The 20,016-nt window shown below is 38.0% G+C and overlaps 1 protein-coding gene across 7 annotated transcripts in view; it reads right to left on the bottom strand.

Moving 5' to 3' along the window:
* Positions 1–1,735: 1,735 nt before the first annotated feature.
* LOC115624670 (rho-related BTB domain-containing protein 1) overlaps positions 1,736–20,016 on the bottom strand; it is a 93,586-nt gene continuing 75,305 nt past the window's right edge. For 5 of the 7 annotated variants that reach the window (XM_030519467.1, XM_030519465.1, XM_030519466.1 and 2 more), the window contains 6 exons: positions 6,533–6,646; positions 6,292–6,462; positions 5,984–6,232; positions 5,656–5,923; positions 2,047–2,221; positions 1,736–1,994 (listed from right to left, as the gene is read on the bottom strand). In XM_030519467.1, the coding sequence (XP_030375327.1) occupies positions 2,070–2,221; positions 5,656–5,923; positions 5,984–6,232; positions 6,292–6,462; positions 6,533–6,646 (954 nt within the window). In that variant the 3' untranslated portion in view covers positions 1,736–1,994; positions 2,047–2,069. Of the gene's footprint in view, positions 1,995–2,046; positions 2,222–5,655; positions 5,924–5,983; positions 6,233–6,291; positions 6,489–6,532; positions 6,647–20,016 lie in introns of those variants that run through there. The other 2 variants (XM_030519464.1, XR_003995482.1) reach the window with 2 other exon arrangements.

Raw genomic sequence — 20,016 nt, 5'->3', positions numbered from 1 at the left:
ACAAGTTATTGCAAAGCCAGCATGATAAAAACTGATCGGTTGCAATTTTGTTTTTAAACGCACAATTTTTTATGCAGCAGAGGGCACGTGTATAGTCCACACGGTAGAAGTATAGGCAGAGACAACAAAAAGCAAAAAAAAACACGGGTGTTTGTTGATAGCGCGGTTAGCAGAGATTTTAAATCGAGTGATTTTGTGTTGTTGTTTACGCGTTCAAGCACAGAATGCAAGAATGCAACAACAATTACAGAGAAAACTGCGGCGCAAACAATATTAATTATTGGGGAATATATAAAATCACTGTCTTTCACAAGGCGATATTTAATAACAACTCCAAGCGGGAGTTGAGCCCGTGAGTTATTTAAATGGTAAAAAAGCTCGGAACTTAAAATGAAAATTAATAAAAAGCGGAGCTAAGTAAAAACACGACCAAATGCAAAGACAAGCGAAAGCTTTTTTGTAAGAGTTTATATACAGTATTTGAGCTTGCGTTGGTCTAGTTATTTCTAAAAGGTGATTCTTAAAATAAATCGTTGCGGGGTGTCTTATGCAGCTAGCTGAGTCGGTGCATGCATATCCAGCGTAGGTGTAGGTAGACGTGGCACCCGGTTGGTGGTTGTTTTGTGCACATGAATAGCTGCCTGCGTTGACTTTATATGCGTGGCCCATGCGTAGCTCATGGTACGGTCAAGTGCGTGTGACATTGACAGTACGATGAACTTCAGCGCTATGGGGCATATATGAACACGTGAAACCATTAAAAACCTACACATTCCAATGTTACGTTATTTCTCTAAAAGGGGAGGGGTAGCGACAACTGTCACCTCACGTATGGAGACTTCACTGTTTGCCAAAGGCAACAGTAATAACAAGGGTTCACCAAACGGGTCAGTAAAACTGCATGATAAGCATAAAGGGCAGTCGCGTGGTATGAGCCACCTGACGCTCACTTTAACGGTACATTTACTTCACCCATAGCTTCTACTTCGCATATCGTACTCGCCTCACTTTTCACAATACTTTTTTAATTTCCCTCCCTTTGCCCTCTCCTCTAATTAGTGATTGCCGTAACTCCCGCAATTATTTTAATTTGGAACTCAAATTTGGCAATAACTTTCAATTAGTGATTATGTGTCAATGATAAGGCCAATACGAAAGGAAGATTTAACCGTAAATGTAATATCTGCGGAAGCTCTGCCAGTAGCTGCTGCTTTGGCACAACTCTATACTGAACACATGCTCGCACACAAACAAGCATAGACGTAGGTAGAGTCTTGCAAAATCGGGGCACCCAACTTTAGCTTCTCCAGTTGTTATACACTGTACCCGTAGGGTAAAAAGGGTATATTAGGTTTGTGCAAAGTATGTAACATGCAGAAGGAAGCATCTCCGACCCCATAAAGTATATATACTCTGAATCAGCATGACGAGAGAAATCGATCTAGACATGTCCATCCGTCCGTCCGTCTGTCCGTCCGTCTGTCCGTCTGGATGAACGCAAGGATCTCAGAAACTATAAAAGCTAGAATAACCAAAGAAAGGACGAGTTTATTATTTTTTTTTAATTCAATCAAGTGGCAAGATCTTGTTTTCAATAGATTTTCTTCAGCTGCAGAGTTTTGGTATTAATTCCTAGACATCGTGTTTCCCTTATCGCTCTCTGCAGTGACAAATAGCATATTACGTAGCATTAAATCTTTAAGGAATGCTGAAAAAATAAATTTCTATTAAACAATTTACGTATAAAAATCTTTTATTAAGAATTTGTATCTTATGCTATGGATAGACATCTTTGAGATACAAAATATCATATTGTGAGCCGCTAGAAATATTATATATACAAGCCACTTTGTTGATGAGGTAAAACGATTCCGATTTAACATATTACTTTTTTTGTCACGAATTGTTATGAACGAATATGGAAAAGTATTAAAATACTCAATATGGTACAGATGAAACAAATTAATACAGGCAAAATCACAACAAAGCGAAACCTGAAAATGGTTAAAATCATTAGAGAGATTAAATTAAAGATGGAAAACATACCTCCCATGGCCAAGCTCTGGGTGTCAAAGGTTTAAATCAATCTCAGCTTCCAAGTCAATATGATTGATGGAGTTTACAGTGCTATTAAAGATTTGATTTTCAATGGTGCTGCCGTCACCATAGACCCCAGTTCCGGTCTCTATGCGCCTGGATTTACCTAAGAAGAAAGAAAACACTTTTTCGAAATACTTATTAATATAGATATGACTTAGGTCTTTTCTAAGAATAAGTGATATATATATAAACACAAACTTAACATTATATCTCATTATACCCAGTACCCGTAGGGTAAAAAGGGTATATTAGGTTTGTGCAAAGTATATAACATGTAGAAGGAAGCATCTCCGACCCCATAAAGTATATATATTAGCGAAACAAGTTCACTCCGGTACTACGCCCGCAAGCTGCAGCATCAAGTTCGCTCTTCTTCTTCGTTTTGCTTCTGCTAGAGTCGCATGTACCTCAGTGTCAGAAGTTTACCTGGGTACATGGTATTATGTCGGACTTGCTCGAATATAGCGTTCTCTCTTGTTACCCTTCATTCTCCATGTGTAGTATGTTTTTCAACTTTGGTAAAAAAATAAAAATGAAACAAGTAGAGAAGTCCCGACTTTGAAATACTATTAACATACAAGTATGTGTAGAATAATTATGCGTGTATGTTTGTGTCTGTGTATCTTAACAACAACAGCTGCGAGCACTGCTACATATATGGCTATAACTTCCTGTTAAATCGGCCTAATTATATGAAACTTGGCATACGACTTCATAACTACTCACTGGAAAGACTTTTAGAATTTCAATCAAAAATTTGGAGAATTACGGGAACAAAACCATTTCTTACTGTTTGCTCTTCGGAGTCTAAACTGGGACCCGCCAAGCCGCTTGCCTCCTCATAGGTCCACATTAAAACTAATAGACCTACCTTCCTTACATCACCGGAGATTTTTTTCAGGAGTAACCCTCCTTCACAAACTTCTTTCTGGTGATATAGATTCCCTTTTCCTTCTTAGCCTTGTAGACTTGGCTCAGGGGAACCTGGATAACAAGTTTGGAAATTCTAGCTCTTGTACTTCCTGAGATCCTTGCGTTCATCCTGACGGTCAGATGAACGGACGGACGGACATGTCTAGATCGATTTATCTCTTCATGCTGATTCAGAATATATATACTTAATGGGGTCGGAGATGCTTCCTTCTGCATATTACATACTTTGCACAAACCTAATATATCCTTTTTACCCTACGGGTACAGGGTATAAAAATGTTATATATGTTTGCACGACTTTATTCCATTTAACACGATTCAAAATAACATATCTTGTTTTTTTTACAAGGTTTTTTTTACACGACTTTTTCTGGAACCAATCACCGTGTAAAAACAGAATTAGGTGTATATGAACCGCAAATTGAGAACACCAATTTTTTATTGAAAACAAGTGGAAAAGCTAAAGTGGGATGTCGCGAATTGAAATACTCTGTACATAAGTATGTATGTGTGGAATAAATACAAAAATTTTAAAAATTTAAATTGAAAATTTATTTGCACGCGCTATATATTACTTGCTCCTTTATTCTTCCTTCTTCTGATATTCAAGTTTATATGCTACAGCGATTCTGATGTAAATGTATGCTGTTGAAACTACTGTACATGAACATGGGTCCACTTTTGTATATATGTTTTGAATAATTTGTATTTAATTTAATTAAATTATTTACTATAATTAATATAATTTTTTTAAATAAAATTAAAAATTTTTTTTTTTGTAATTTTTTCCATTTTGGTGGAAGGTACAAAGTGTTTAAAAGTTGAGCTCACTCGACTTTAGTATTCCTTTCTTGTTTTTTTTTATAAATCTCAAAACTGAAACTAAAAAATCCCATGGATGTTTTTCATAAATATTTATATTTTCGGATGGGAGCTGCTCCCAATTTAGAAACAAATTTATATTATCAAGCCAACCTCATTTTGTAAAGGAATTTGGATGTTCCTCATTTGAAAGTAACTTTTTCCCAGCTCACATGGAAAGGGAGCGGTTTATGTGGTCGAGCAGTTATTTGAAGGAAAGTCTGGGAGATAACGAAATACATTTAATACTTGTCATCTTAAAAACTTTATTAAGCCCTTTTCATATATTTTTGTAAAAAAATTTAAACGGTCCGGTGCGATATGTCCCGTTCAAATCCGCTTAAAAATTACTTGCACAAAATGTATAAATAATTTGTGGATAGAATGAAAAGCATTTTTAAGAGACATCAATGCAAAACTTTTATACAATATTGCATCAAGTTTCGCTCAAATCTGGGTTTGAGCTGGTGGCCGCATAAACCACTTCTGAATTTATCGCGTGGGAACATCGTGCTTTTTTGTCATTATCTTGCAAACGAAAAAGCTACCCAAAATCAACCTTAGCACCAATTATAGGGCTAGTTAAGAGCTGTAAGTTAAGCCCATTAACAAACAAAAAATGTCGTTTTCATTCGATTTTTTTCACTTTAAATGTGTACGACTGTCCCGTGCGACATCGTGGAAATGCCCAAATAAATTTTGTATGCATATGTATGTATGTATATCGGTCCTTAAAATTGGACTACCATATACACATGCAAACAGGTATAAATTAAATATCGACTTTCTCCTAATTATTCCATTCACAAAGAATAATTTGTGTATCCATCACCGTGCATACGGATTCGTGTTTTTTTTACAGTCAATTACGTGATCGTGCTGTGACGGGCCAAAAAAGCCAACATATGCTTATCACTAGCATCTCAGCTGCTCGCATATTTACAAGCGGTTCACCGTTTCACATTTAAGTGTTGAATTGCAAAATTGAATACATATACGTCCAGGCGTCCCGATTTTTTAAACAAAATTAAATATCCCGAGCGGGACATGCTCAGTCCCGCATTTCTGGGATTACTCGGCCGTGCGTTCAGCGTTCTGAGGAAGAGCGGGCGGGTGGCACAGACAAGTGTGGACTGGCCGCCCGCCCGGCGCTGATTACGATTACAATTACTATCGAAGGAATAACGAATACTGTTTGTCTTAGTTTGTTTGTTTTAGCTTGAAAAGCAGGGAGCAAGTAGTAAGTGGCGTTGCGTACGTAATTTAGTTTAATTACATTAAGCAAACAAAAGTGTACGTTTTTTTCGTTTTTTTCGTATAATAGAGTTTACTTATTAAAATCGTTTAAAGATGAATGAAAGCGATAGTGATGTTTCGGATTGCTGAGAACTGGAAAACATTGAACCCAAGAAGGTAAAACTAGAAAAACGTCGGCTCACGAAATACAGTACAAATTGGCAGAATTATTATAATTGGTTGTGTATTGTGACGTCGGATGTATAATAAGCTTACTGTAAACTTTGTAAAAACGAGTAATGGTAATTTGAAGTCAAATAAAAAGATTTGAAATTGATATTTGAAAACGTCTGATTTTATACGTTTTGTTTTACTATGCCCCGCATTCGACGAAAGAATCCCGCTTTTTTCACCCAAAAAGTTACAAAGTCCCGACTTGACATTCTGCACATTAGCAAGTGCAGCACATAAACCGTTTAATTTTTGCGAACCATGATAAAAAATACGATTTTTTGTATAACCTACCTCCCTTGAAGCAAAGACACCCATCATTATCATCGTTCAACAAGTCTCTTCGGGAGCTCCTCGTATCTTTATTTTCCTCATTTATGCAGCGTTGATAGTAGTCGTAGTCTTTAAGATACCAAACAGGTGGCCATCGATGTTCCCGCAAATAGTCTTGGTTGTCGAGATGCAGGGCCTTGAGACCCTTCAGTGAAAACTTACAAATTATGTTGTAATTCACGCACAAGTAGGACATGCACCATTCCGCTAATTGATGTGCATTGTGCAGCTGTAATAAGACAACAGGAATGTTTTATAAAAACAGTAGCTTATTTTTTAATGTCTTCACCTTCACTGGCTCTAGTAGTTTTAAACAATGGTCCACAGTCTCATTAGTTTCCTTCTGAGAAATTATTGTGAGATCTTCGATAACGCGGCATTCAACTAAGTTGATTAAACGCAGCAAACATAAGCGGTTCGCTAATTCCAGAAGGTTCAGGCATTTCATCGGATCAGCCGAAATTGGCGGAATTTGATCAGTGTATAAATAACACAATAATTTATGGAATGTGTAGATTGTAACGCCGGGAAACATAATCTTTATAAAAATTGCATCGATAATATCAGTACGCATATTCATGTTCAAAGCTTTCCTACCACATTGCAATGTGCCTCTCGAAAATCACCAGAAAGCATTGCACGCATGACGTCACATCGTGCTACTAAAACCGCGCGGTGGGCTTTCATTTGACCGTCATCCAGCTGAAAAGTAACGTCGCTAAAGTAGTCGTTTCCAATACAATGTCGCTCCATACTTTCTTTGATGTGCTGCAGAAATCAGTAAATCGTAACATCTTATAAATGTATATAGCCTGATCTGTTCCAATGATATACTTACATGACAAACATAAGGATTTGATTCACCACTTCCATTACCCTCCGCTCTTTGTGGCTTAGAAAGTAATAAAGATAATTGCGGGAGCTCTAAGAACTCGGCGGCTTCCTTTATTTCCTAATTTTAAATTTAATTTTAAAATAAGTATATGATGTAGCTTTGGGGGTCCAAAGATAATTTATCCTTGCAAAAGTACACTTTTTGGCAAGTGCTGCTTCTCACATTTAGCACACTTAGCTCATTTCCACAAAAGCTCTATAGAACTTCGTAGAGAATAATGTTAGTGTACATTTTCAGTAGTACACACATCGAGATTGTCTATGTGAGTCTATGCACGTGTGCGTATGCAGAAATAAGGCAAAGCTGCTACAAAAACAACAGCTGCCAGCAGAGCTTAGGAAAAGACTATCAGGGGTGCCACAGAAATCTCTTCTGTCCAAGTTTCGCACCAAAACCTCTTGCGAGGTTTCTAATCTCGTTTGTTTGGATTAAAAACACTAACAAAGACATTTTTCGTGATGAAAAAAATCATTGGAATATAAACCTTATAGTTTTTCTGATCATTTTAGTGAATTAGGTCTTATTTTGTGATTTAAGCAAAAGTTACAAATAAAATATATATTTGACGCAATTCTTGTTTCAAATAAGTACTACATATCTATGCATTAATTAGGAAACTTAGCGCAAATGTGAATACTGTATGACCAGTATGTTAAGTAAGAGCGTCCGGAGGATTGCTTGCAATTATAATTCAGCCAACTACAAAAACTTTTAGCTAGAGCTTTTGTCTTCGGAGCTTTCATAAAAATATTGAATTCCATGTTGAGATTTTGAAGTATTGACATGTGCTTTGCAATGTATGCCCCGTTTGCTAAGTGTTTTGAGGTTATTTATCTATTTATGTCGACATAGGAAATAGTATATAAAAATCAAAAAAGAAATCTAATCAAATTACAATAATATCTAATTAACGTCTCCGACCCGGTGAGGGAATATTATTTGCCCTTCAGCTAGCTGTGCCCCGTCTCACAGCCAAGTGTGGTCAGAGGCGTCAATAGATCCACCGATAAAAAAAGAAAAACTTAACAGAGAGAAGAAGCTTAGAAATACTTAAAAACTAATCAAAAAAAAAAAAAAAAAGTGAGAAAAAAAAATTGGAATCTCAGACCCGGTGGGGGAATATTTTTTAGGCAGTCCCCGTCTCACAGCCGATCCTGATCAGAGATTCCGGAGATGGCTGAAATGAGAGGCTTTTATTATAGGAAGAGACAGTTCAGTTGATAGCAGGTGAAAATACTCATTGTAAGATGAGCATAAAACCCGAAAAGGGTTGTGCGATGCATAATCAGTTGTACACCTACTAAGAAAAAGGAGAAGATAATTTCTTGTCGTTCTGGAAGGAACTGAGAAATTAAGACCACCTAATAGGCAAGGAGATTCAACACTACCGGCAATCAGTTTGTGGAGAAATACAGCTCCAAGGACAGTCCTCCGCTTAGCCAATGACGGAAGATTAATAAGCAGAAGTCTGCTCGAGTAAGGCGGCAAACGAAGGTAGGGATCCCAGATTAAACCAGAATTGTTTCTGAACAGACTGAGTGCGATCCTGATGCGTTTTGTACTGCGGACACCAAACGCATGAGCGTTTTTAGGCCGTACCAGTCAACTGTAAATTAGTTTAGTGGTTAAGGATCATCAAATTTTTTGGACCAACGTTTAACGAATCCAAGAACGGCCTTAGCCTTGTTTATGATGCAAGAAATGTGAATGTGTGTGCAATAATTCATTGTCAATCGTATAGGTGACAAGATGAGGTCTGCTCCGATAAAAGGACATAAACTTTCATTTGGAGCAGTTAAGGTGTAACTGGTTAACCAAGCACCATCTCTGCATGCAGTTCAGATCATCCTGCAAACGGGTGGAAGAGAGGATTGTTATATGAAAGAATGAGCTTCACATCATCAGCATACATCAGAATGTGAGAACGTGACAGGATAGAAGCAAGGTCGTTTATAAAAAGAGTAAATATAAAATGTGGCAAGGTTGAGCCAGAAGGGATAAATGGGGAAACAAAAATTGCGAATCCAACCGGCGTTTTTCTGGAGACTCAAATTTATACTTGCTTATCAAGTCAATACTCAAATCGAAATCGCTGGCAAGTTTTTTTTTTGCAATTTTACAAATTGGGCTTTCACGCTGTTATACATACGTGAAAAATCAAATTGCATATCAATACATACCGGGCATGACCATTGCAAGCAGCCATTTTTGGCCTTAGCAACTACCTGGTCATGGTCACGACCGGTAAGCCCTACACACTTAATATGCATCATATTGTCACACAACCAGCAGCTAATATACTGCGGTTGAGCAACACCATAAGCATCCTTAATAGTGCAAGATTTTTTCAAAAACAAATATTAAATTCCCTCTGTGGCTAAAAACGGTGTAAAGTACAAGATAAACTGATAAGACTGAAGGCTACTGGCAGCAGCAAAAGCTCTACCACAAGAAATGTTAGAGAACGAAACACAACAAAGTGCGTAGGCGAGCTGTTAAAGAAAGGGAGCACGGAAACGAGCGTAGAAAAGAGGACACAATCACCAAAAATAGCCGTGACGCTGCGTAATTAAAATGTGTATAACACACAAAATTGCAGTGAAAAACTCATATCACAAAACGCAAAAGTCGGGCTTACCGCTTAGGCAACAAAATTCTACAAATTAGGCTGATATAAGAAAGATTTATCGCGAAAAATAATAAAGTAAAGGAGCGTATAAGAAACACGACTGACTCAACCGAACTTCTTCTAGATGATTATGTTCCTCTTTTATCACTCAAATGGTCTTACAATGTCTCATGTAGCAGCTGTAAAGTATATAAGATAGATAGAGAATTTGGTTCAGAAGTGGGTGAAGCGTTTTAAAGACTCAAAAAGTCTATGACCTTCCAAATCATGGGAAGGCTTTAAAAAAAAGACGGAAAACTGATTTTGGCGGCATTTTCAAGGAATCCCTTCTTATCTTTGCGTTAAGGACAAATAAAATTGCAGCAAAAGGGATTTGATATATATCACGTGACTATCCGGGAATATTTACGGGCAAATAATGGGAAATGGCGAAGCACAATGAAAAACCAATGCTCACTAAAAAATACGTCGAAAAACGTCCCGCATGGGCGTTGAGAATGCTCGCCGCGACTGGATTGACCATCACAGTCACAGTGGATATTTATAAAGAATAAACTTCAGGGAGAACGGCTATTAACTCGTCAGCAACTTTTCCGTCAAATTCGACAAATTTGGTCACTTCCAATCGAATATGGTGAACATTTGTTGGAAATCATGCCTCGCAGATGGTAACCGATTTTTGACTCTGGATGTCACTGGTATCAATATCAATTGTTAAGATTATGTGCAAAAAGTTGTTTAAAAATAAAGCAAATTACGCGGCAAATGATAATTTTTGCTAAACATAGATCACCACAACAGGACGCAATTTTTGTCCAGTTTATGGAAGTACACCCTGTAATTGCGCAAAATTCGAAACTATGTTATTAAAAATGTAAAATAAATGTAATTTTTAATAAGTAACATTCTTTTGTGGGATCAGATGCGCTTGTTAAACATTTGTGTTGTATTTTTCAACAATTAATTGGCGTATCCGCAAATGTCGCGGGCTAATATTAATGCAAATAGCATATCTAGCACAATTAGTCTGTCAAATGTACTCGTCGACAGTCAGCTGTTGCTGACAGCTGAGGGCGTTACAGGATTTATATAGGATTAGGATATAGGATTGTTACCTATCTTGATAAAACCTAAGATGAGGTCATAAACTAACTGGATGTAATTTGGGTAAAAATTCAAAGAATTATAGAAAATCACTAACTGCATGGGAGTGGAGGAAAAACTAACTAACTACTAAGTTTGGTCGCTCTAACTCTTATATTTTCTGAGGTCCTTGCGTTTGTATAGGCGGACGGACATAGCCTTATCGACTCGTCTTGTAATACTGATCAAGAATATATATACATACTGTACTAGCAATTATACATATATTTATTTTTCTCTATATACAGTATGTTAAGTAAGAGCGTGTGGCGCGTAAACCGAAAACGCTTTATTTTTAATTAACTTTTTGCACATAACTCGATTGCATTAATATTGATACCATTCACATCCAGAGTCATTAATCGCAAGGCATGATTTCCATCAAATTTTCAGCATATTCGAGTGGAAGCGAATTTGACGAACAAATTGCTGAAGAGTTAATAGGCGTTTTCCCTGAATGTGATGGTCAACCGAAAGTGACGATGCCATTTTGCAGTTAGTGCAAAGGCGGATAGTTATCCTTCAGCTGGATCCATTCGACCATTCCATTTTTACAGTAATTGTCATTTGGCAGTTGGCTCAAAGATGAACTCTTATTGGGTGATTAACGGGTCGCTGGATAAATTGGCTTGGCGCAGAACACTAGGCCATTGTATGGTCCCAAGTCCCCAAATAGCGCAGTTAAATTAGCCCCTTTGGAGCTTGAATTTGCCAAAAGCCTTTCTTAGCGCGCACCTACACCATGATAGATACTATGCAATGATACTTGAGTCCACTGTCAATGCCCATCTCAATTTGCTAGAGAACTCCCCCCGCCCCCGCTTACTCAGTCGATGTCTAGCGATGGTAACTCTTAACCTAAAGCAATTGAAAGGCGTAGATGATCGAAAAAAGAGAACGAAAGAATAAGAGCGTGCCCATAATCGCAGTTGCCGTTGTTGATTTTCGTTTTCAAAATTTAATTACTGATTTAAAACCATAGGACACTATTTATTACACTTGACCGTATCATGACGCATGGGCCACGCATGTGCATATGAAGCCTAGAAATCCGCCGCCAGAAACGGGCGGACCTCCATTGGTATTTAGTGTCATTGGGCTTTCATCGGTGTGAGTCGAGGTACATCCGGCTTTTAAAAGCTAAACAAAAACACCTCCAACGGGTCTGACAACTAATACCAGATTGGAGAAATGGCAACTCTATCTCCAGAAATGGATTCGCTGCTTACTAAGCAGGCATCGCTGGGTGAAGAAATTCCAACCCTGATAAGGAATTACAAAAAGGATTCCCAGGATAGGAAAACGAAGAAATAAAGGCAAGGCTAAGCCATCTTCGGGAGCAATTTCAAGCGGGCAATAATAATGTTATTATTGCTTTAAATGATCAAATAATAGACCACAGCTATTTTGAAAGCGACTATTACACAAAAATAATAGATATCGCTAATGAGTATTTAACTACATTTACTCAACACACAACAATGCTTCAAACGTTTGACATGGACATCAGCCTCTTAGGCGATAATGCTGAAAGGCCACAAGGTATTGAGTCGCATATAGTAAGGCATCAAAACATTTTGATGAGTGCATTGTCTCGCATAGTGGGAAAAATGACACTTAAAAACAAACAACTGAGAATCAAATTTTCCGATCTCCATTTTCAAATCTATAGAGACTTTGAAAACCCTGACAGCCTGGGCTATAATGTAGCCAATTATATTTCTGCTGAAAGTGCTGTTATGAAAATGAATGCAACACCTAACACAGACAGTGCACTTGACGCAACAAGACCAGATGATTCATGAGCCGAACTTCCCACAATCCAAAAAATGTGGTACTTGAAGGCCAATGTTCAAGGCGAAGCAGAACGATTGATTCGCCACTTCTCGCTCACTGAAGCGAACTATGAGACAGCATGGAAAAGGCTTCAGGATCGTTTTAATAATGAACGTGTTTTATGTTCAGCTCTGCTAAAAAAAAACTCGTAGACCAACCACAAGTTGTGAGTGAAGCCTGGTCAATAAAACAGTTTCATGACACCATTCATGAAACAATGGCTGCATTGAAAAATATGAAGATAAACACTCTTTCATGGGATCCAATGTTGATGAACATTCTGACGAAGAAATTTGATCGCTAAACTCACACTTTGTATGAACAGTCCATACTGGACACACGGAAACTCCAATCATTAAGTGAGTTGAAATCCTTCCTTGAGCAACGCTTTCTGGCTTTGTAGGCCATCGGAAGCAAGCAAGGAAACAAGGAGAAATATAAGTCATGAGCATCGGTCACAGCTGACACAGACAAAACATGTACATTTTGTAATCAGCCTAACTACCGAATTTTTCAATGCGACAAATTTAAAGCAAAATCAGCCTCAGAAAGACTAAACTGGGCACAAACGAAAAGATTATGCGTAAACTGCTTGGGAAAAAATCATAGAGCCCTAGAATGCCGTTCCCGAGGATGCTTTAATTGTAATAAAAAACATAACACGTTATTGCATCTACTTCCGAGCGATGTAATGAAATATGGCGAAGCAAAAAGGCACCAGCCGATAGGCTTCCCAGCACTCACTGTGTTGCTGACCATAATACTGTTGCTACCATTAGCATTCGCTAAGCCAATAAAGATTACGAAATTCAGCTCGAAGTCTGGAATACTCTATGAACGAATTGGGACAGCCAAGTTAGCAATTGCAGAATGGAACATAATTGCCTACTACGACTTAGACCCGTATTGGAACGATATGGATGTATTCCGATCTGGCATACTAAGTCTCAACAAATTATGTCCTCACACATATAACAAACAGGCATGTGTATCGCTGCACAAACACTTCTGTCATATAGAGGAAGAGCTTAAGACCGAAAACGAACTGTTGAAGTACCCACGAACCCGGAGATCCCCTTTAGACATCGTTGGAAACATAGCCAGTAGTCTTTACGGAAATCTTGAAGAGGAATACGCTTAGAAGATGTCCAATACCATTCACAAAGTTAAAATGAATGAGGAATATCTACTAGTACTTGTCAAAAACCAAACCTCGGTTATTGACTCAACAATAAACGTTCTGAAACGCAACGAGCTTGCGTTGTACAAAAGAATGGACCATTTGGAATAAGAATTGGAAGAACTGACGGGATTAGCAGACCATGGCAAAACATACCAATGTTATGTGGCAATAACCACACAACTTACACTACTGGCACCAATATCCAACGAGTGCAATCTGAGATACTAAAGGTTCTCACAGACATTCGTCACAGCACCATAAACCCGCTTTTAATCTCGCCACGGCAATTGGAAGGGCAGTTACAGTTCATGCAAGCTCACCTACAACAGGGGCAAATGGTACCAGCTAGTAGCAATCATATAATTCAGTTTTATAAATTGATAAAGGCTGAAGGAACAGTGGTGGATAACCATGTCATATTCAAATTGACTGTGCCAATCGTAGCATCTCAACCACTGGAGCTATACAACTTGGTGCCCCACATTTTACTCTTTCTCTCCAACCTAACTCCTAGGTATGTGATGGAGCGTTTGGAAGCTACTGTCAGTCCTCCAATTCGAATGTGCGCCTGTTCTACCGCCTTTCGACTGCTGAGGATGAGGATGGCCTCGGTTTTTCCTGCCGCTAGTTCAAGGCCAACTGTGTTTAGCCAACACATAATTTCTTGTATGTTGCGATTACATACGTCTTCCACGGATTGAATCTTTTTCGCGACACATACAATGGCTACGTCATCTGCGTACCCCACTAGCTCCGTGCCAGGTGGGAGCTGGAGGCGGATAATTCCGTCGTACATGACGTTCCACAGCAAAGGCCCTAGAACTGACCCTTGGGGAACGCAACGATGTTTTAGGTCTTCGTGCCCGATGTGGTGTGGTACCTGAGTACACGGTTGCTGAAGTAGCTTCTGATGGCACACTGCAGGTGCGTAGGAACGCCCTGAGCCGCCAGCGCATTCAGAATACAGCCCTAGTCCGCCGAGTTGAACGCGTTCCTGTTCTCAACTGTTTGATATAATGCATATGTTGTTTGTTCTGCCTGCATTTGTAAAGTGAAACACTCTATATTTTGAAAATCCTTGAATACAAAGTTGTAGATTTAGTTACGTAGATTACATTACCCAAATTTGAAATCGATCGGAAAAAATTTATAATATTATAATTTATAATATAAGCTTCTAATTTGTAAAAGTGAATAAATATTAAAACCCCAATATTTCAAGCTCCAACACAAATTTCAAAAAACCGAGTATGCAGTTTGTTTTTTCATTCATTTACAGATTACTAGCAGGTCTTGTCTGTCTTTGCTGGTCTATGTAAAATGTGCTTACAATAATAAGTTTATCGCTAGTAAATATGCGATCAATTGAAATGCTAGAGATGGGTATGTGTCGGCTTTTTTCGTAACGTAATAACGTAATTGGCTGTAAAAACAAGTAAAAAAGCTTAAGCCGGGAGTCCCGATTGTACATATGTTTAGAATAATTATAGAAATTACAAAAATTAAATAAAAAAGTTGATCGATTTTACCTCTCTCGGTATTTGAACTCACGTAGAGGGTGTATAATTGTACAAAGAAATTGCGTCTACGTGAGTGTATGAATGTTTATGCGCGTTTATTCGTGTCTGTGAGAACATATTTGCAGTTAGCCAAAGCACCAGCATCAGATGCGGGCAGCGCTTGGGCAGCAAATATATTTATGGCTATAACTTCTTGTTAAATCGGTCTGTCATAGTGAAACTAGCATACGGACACATAATCACTAACTGGGGGTATTTGAAAAATTTTAAATTCCAAGAATTACGGGAGTTGTAATTTGTGGTGGAGAGGGAGAGAAATACCAAAATACATATTTTCTGCGTATTCACAAAATGTATCTTGGAGTAAACTTTGGTGGGGGAAAATCAAAAAAATTAAACACAAGAGGCACAGCGTACACATAAGGCATATATGGTAGTCCAATTTTAATGACCGATGTATGTACATAATATTACTTTTCGCAAAATATTAATTTATTTTATGCAACATTAAAATTGTTATTTTTGGGATATGCGCTTTCCATCCAAATCCCTTGTTTTTTCAACAATAAAATACATACAACGTGTACGGTAAAGAAACGCAAGAGTGTAAAAAAATACGCAAAGGAGCAATATTGGAAAAAACACTATTGCAAGCAGCTAAGCTCTTCCAATTAACAGCCTTCAACAACATTATTAATGTGCATGTGACTTTGAACTCTTCCAAAGGCGTAATCTACTGCAACTACTTGCGCAACATTTCAAAAGCTGAAATACTTAATGAACTTAAATCGCAAAATATCGTCGAGCACGAAAAAATCTTTAAAAAAAGATTATACCTCCGTAATTGAAACCGGTCTAATCATCCTTACTTTTGGACTACTTGATCTCCGATCAAACCTAAATGTTGGCTACCAAAAAGTGCAAATCCGGCCACGCCTCGTTGCAAAAGCACTAATCTCTGTCTCGACTGAAGCAATGCCGCCCACGCCGATCAGGATGAGCCATGCCGCAATCTCAATTGTATCAATTGAAAACAAAGCAACTTATCCAATTACCATCGTAGTATTTTTGATCGCAGCTGCCCTGCAAAAGGAAGTTAGCAAAAGGAACTACAAGCCATTAGAACGCTAGAGAAAACGGACATGAACAATGCGAACTTAATTTATAACGAGCGTTACAACTCCACAAGCTCTTCACCTTCATCGAGATACATATCAACATCTCGACAACCTCGCCATCCTGTTTCCTATGCCGACATTCTCATCGCTCTTTTCGCAAGCGGCGCCTCCGACTACCTCATCATCAGTAGAATCTACAAAAGCTTAGATTCAGTCACTAAAACAAAAATTAAAATTTCCACAGCTTTCCATCAACAAGCAACATAATTTAAAAAAATACCTTTGAAGTTATCCGCAAATTCCATCAATTTAAAAAAAGGAAATTCAAATTCCAATTCTAACACTTCAACTTCTAGCCGTAAATCAAACATGTACACTTTCTCCGATGATGACATCTCAAATGTCACCATAATAGCACAATTACTTTCTGTTTCACTATTTTTTAATTAATATACTTGCATGGTTATTGTAAAGGAATTTCACTTAGGAGAATTATAATTGAAATAAACGCATTAGCCTTAAGCGAAAAATTTTCGTACACTGCAGCTGTATGCGAGCTGCATAATTGCAATGCCGCTCTCTTGTTTGTGCTTACGGCGGCGGCTTCTTTCATGTAGCTTCGCTACAATTAAAACATTTGTAATATTGAAGTCGAGCTATGCATACGTGTTATTCTTTTGAGCCAATTTTCCAAAATTTAAATCTAATACCTATTCCTACTCCCATCAACTACTCCCTCTACCATAGCAATACGTCTGCGGGGTCACATGACGGAGTTGCCCTTCTGATCCACAATTCTCTTCATCACTCCAGCCTTACTTTATCAAGGCCAAACAATAACATAGAATCAATTGCAGCAACTATTCACTCCAAACAAATATTCAACATTTCTCAATTTACATACCTCCCAATAACCCCATTTCGGACAAAAACGTACACCTACACTCATTAAATATGCTATCTATGCCGTCTCTCATTGCTGGCGACTTTAATGGATGGCATCAAACCTGGGGCTAAAAAAAAACCAAATCAAAGAGGCAACTGTATCTTTAAGTTCATAACCCAATCACCTCTCGTAATTCTCAATGATGGCTCCCCCACCCATTTCAGTACCCATAGCTCCCTCAATCATATTGACCTATTATTAGCAACTCCCTCAATTGCTCTTGAATCTTACGGCAGTGACCATCTTGCATCTCGAAACTCGTGGACAAAATTATCGCCAACCGACTATGGTGGTTTGTATCTCGCAACATATCAATCGATAGCTGGCAATCAGGATTTAGAAAGGGTAGTTCAATATCCAATTCTCTAGTCTCCCTAGACTATTGGATAACTGCCGCCCTAAGCACAAACAACCACATTTCTCTCATATTACTAGATTTCTTAAAGGCCTTTGATAAGCTCGGACTACAAACAATCATAGACGAGCTTGTACAATGGAAAGTAAGCCCGAATATCATACAATATATCATTTAACATATCATATCATATTTAATGGTATTCCCCAAGGCTGTCCTCTTTCAGTAATACTTTTTCTTATAGCTTTTAACAAATTAAACAGAACTATAGACATTCACAAATATTTAATTTCTGCGCCTATGCAGGTTTTCAAAAAAGTGGGCAAACGCAACAACCTCGACATTGCCCCTCTGGTACATGACATACTCTCATGGTGCGATCACTCTGGAGCCCAACTCTCACTTCAAAAATGTAAACGCCTTCGCATATGGAAACAAGTAAAAAAGCTAAAGTCGGGTGTCCCGACTTTGAAATACTCTGTACATATGTTTACAATAATTATAGAAATTAAAAAGGGTAAAGGGTGTATAATTGCACATATACAAAGAAATTGCGTCTTTGTGAGTGTATGAATGTCTATGCACATATATTCGTGACTGTCTGATGTTTGCACTTAACCAAAGCACGGGCAGCGCTTGGGCAGAAAATATATTTATGGCTATAACTTCTTGTTAAATCGGCTTATCATAGTGAAACGAGCATACGGACACATAATCACTAGCTGGAGGTATTTGTAAAATTTGAGTTAGAAATTCCAAGAATTACGGGAGTTATGTGAGATCACTAATATCGGTGAAGAGGAGGGAGGGAGAGAAATTCCACATACACATTTTCTGCGTATTCATAAAAGGAATCTTGGACTAATATTTGGTGTTCCTAGGTCTTATAGTCCCTGGGATATAGGCGATTATACGAATCCTCCTTCTGCCTGTTACATTTTTCAGCTCGCGCAATATTATAAACTCTGGTACATTTCATGTACAGAGTATAAAAACACCACTGCTAAGTAAACGTTTACACTACTCTCGCCCCTATTGAAAATGTCACAAGCCAATTCTTGGAATAACATTTAATCGTCGCTATAACTAGAATAGCCACATAGCTAACCTGCTCGCTTCCCTCTCCAACTGACTCATCATAATAGAATGCTTATCCAGCCAAAAATTCAATTGCCACCAATATTCACTGTTATTACTCTTAAAAGCTTTTATCATGTCTAAAATTAATTTAATTTAATTAATTAATTAATAAAACACAAACTCGATCTGCCTAGGGCTTAGGGGAACCTGAATCTAGCTATTGTACTTACTGAGATCGTTGCGCTCATACAGACAGGCGGACGGACAGACGGACGGGCGGACGGACATGGCTATATCGGCTCGTCTTGGCATCCTGATCAATAATATATATACTTTGTGGGGTCTGCCACGCCTCGTTCTGTGTGTTATATACATTCGCACAAAACAAATATAGCCTTTTACCCTTTGGATACAGGTTATAAATATGGCATTTGCTTCGATTCGTTGTCCTCAATCGAAGCAATAAACAATACTTTGAACACCTCTTACTATCCTCATACTATTCGTCAACTCCTTTCTAAAAAATTTCCCCAACACCCTTCTACCTCAGATCCCTGGACACTGCAACATCTAGCCTCCGCAAAAAGCACCACCAAACTCACTCAAGCCCCCACTACAAAATTATAAACCCCGATAAAATATGTTTACCTCAATAATCTAGAGCCACCCTCACAGAAAACTGTTCACGCTCTGAAGTAAGTAAATTCTTACGTCTATGCCTAGAACACTGGCTCCAACCTGCAGCCTGTTGAACTCCAACACCCCACTACCACCTTCTCTGCTCATACCCAAGCCTGAGCTCTCTGCACGGAAAATAACCCCCCACCACCCCCCTCGTCAACCCTGATAAAGACCACATAATTAATCTCATCACTTTCATTAAAAAATCAAATATTTATCACCTTTATAAAACTAGTCCATATTCTGCCTGTTACATACATTCGCACAAAACTAGTATACCCTTTCACCCTTTGGATACAGGGTACAAAAATAATAATAATAATAACGAATACAACATGTTCCTTTATTGTTATCATATTGTTGTAATATACTGCAAATACTTTATTAGGTAATTTTTAGCAAAAATTTTATATTTATGTAACATAGCTTAAGGCCACGGGTCTTTTTCTTACTGTTCGTATGTCGATTTCACATCCCATAGGAACACTTAATAAATAAATAAATAAAATACATATACATATGTACATAACACAACGTTTTAAGATAGACATTGTGCAAAAAACTTAAATAATTATTAGAGTATATTCCAATTTTAATTTATATTTTGGTGCCTTATTCAGTCAACACGATCTCGCACGAAATTATAATATGAAACATGGTACTCGTGTCAAAGATCAATTAGAACTCAACAAAACAAATTTTGGAAATACCCCCAGTTGGTTATTATGTGCCAAGTTTCACTATGATAGACCGATTTAACAAGAAGTTATAGCCATAAATATATTTGCTGCTCAAGCGCTGCCCGCGGCTGTTCTTGATGTTGCTGTTTGGTTGACTGCTAACATGTTTACACAGACACGAATATATATATAGGCATACATACACTCACACAGACGCAATTGCTATGTAAATGTGCAATTATACACCATTTACGTG

This window comes from Scaptodrosophila lebanonensis, unplaced genomic scaffold (assembly GCF_003285725.1).
Source record: "Scaptodrosophila lebanonensis strain 11010-0011.00,11010-0021.00 unplaced genomic scaffold, SlebRS2 tig00000061-arrow-pilon, whole genome shotgun sequence".
Lineage (NCBI taxonomy): Eukaryota > Metazoa > Arthropoda > Insecta > Diptera > Drosophilidae > Scaptodrosophila > Scaptodrosophila lebanonensis.
Note: the sequence above shows the minus strand (reverse complement) of the source record. Positions and strands in the feature narration are given on the sequence as shown.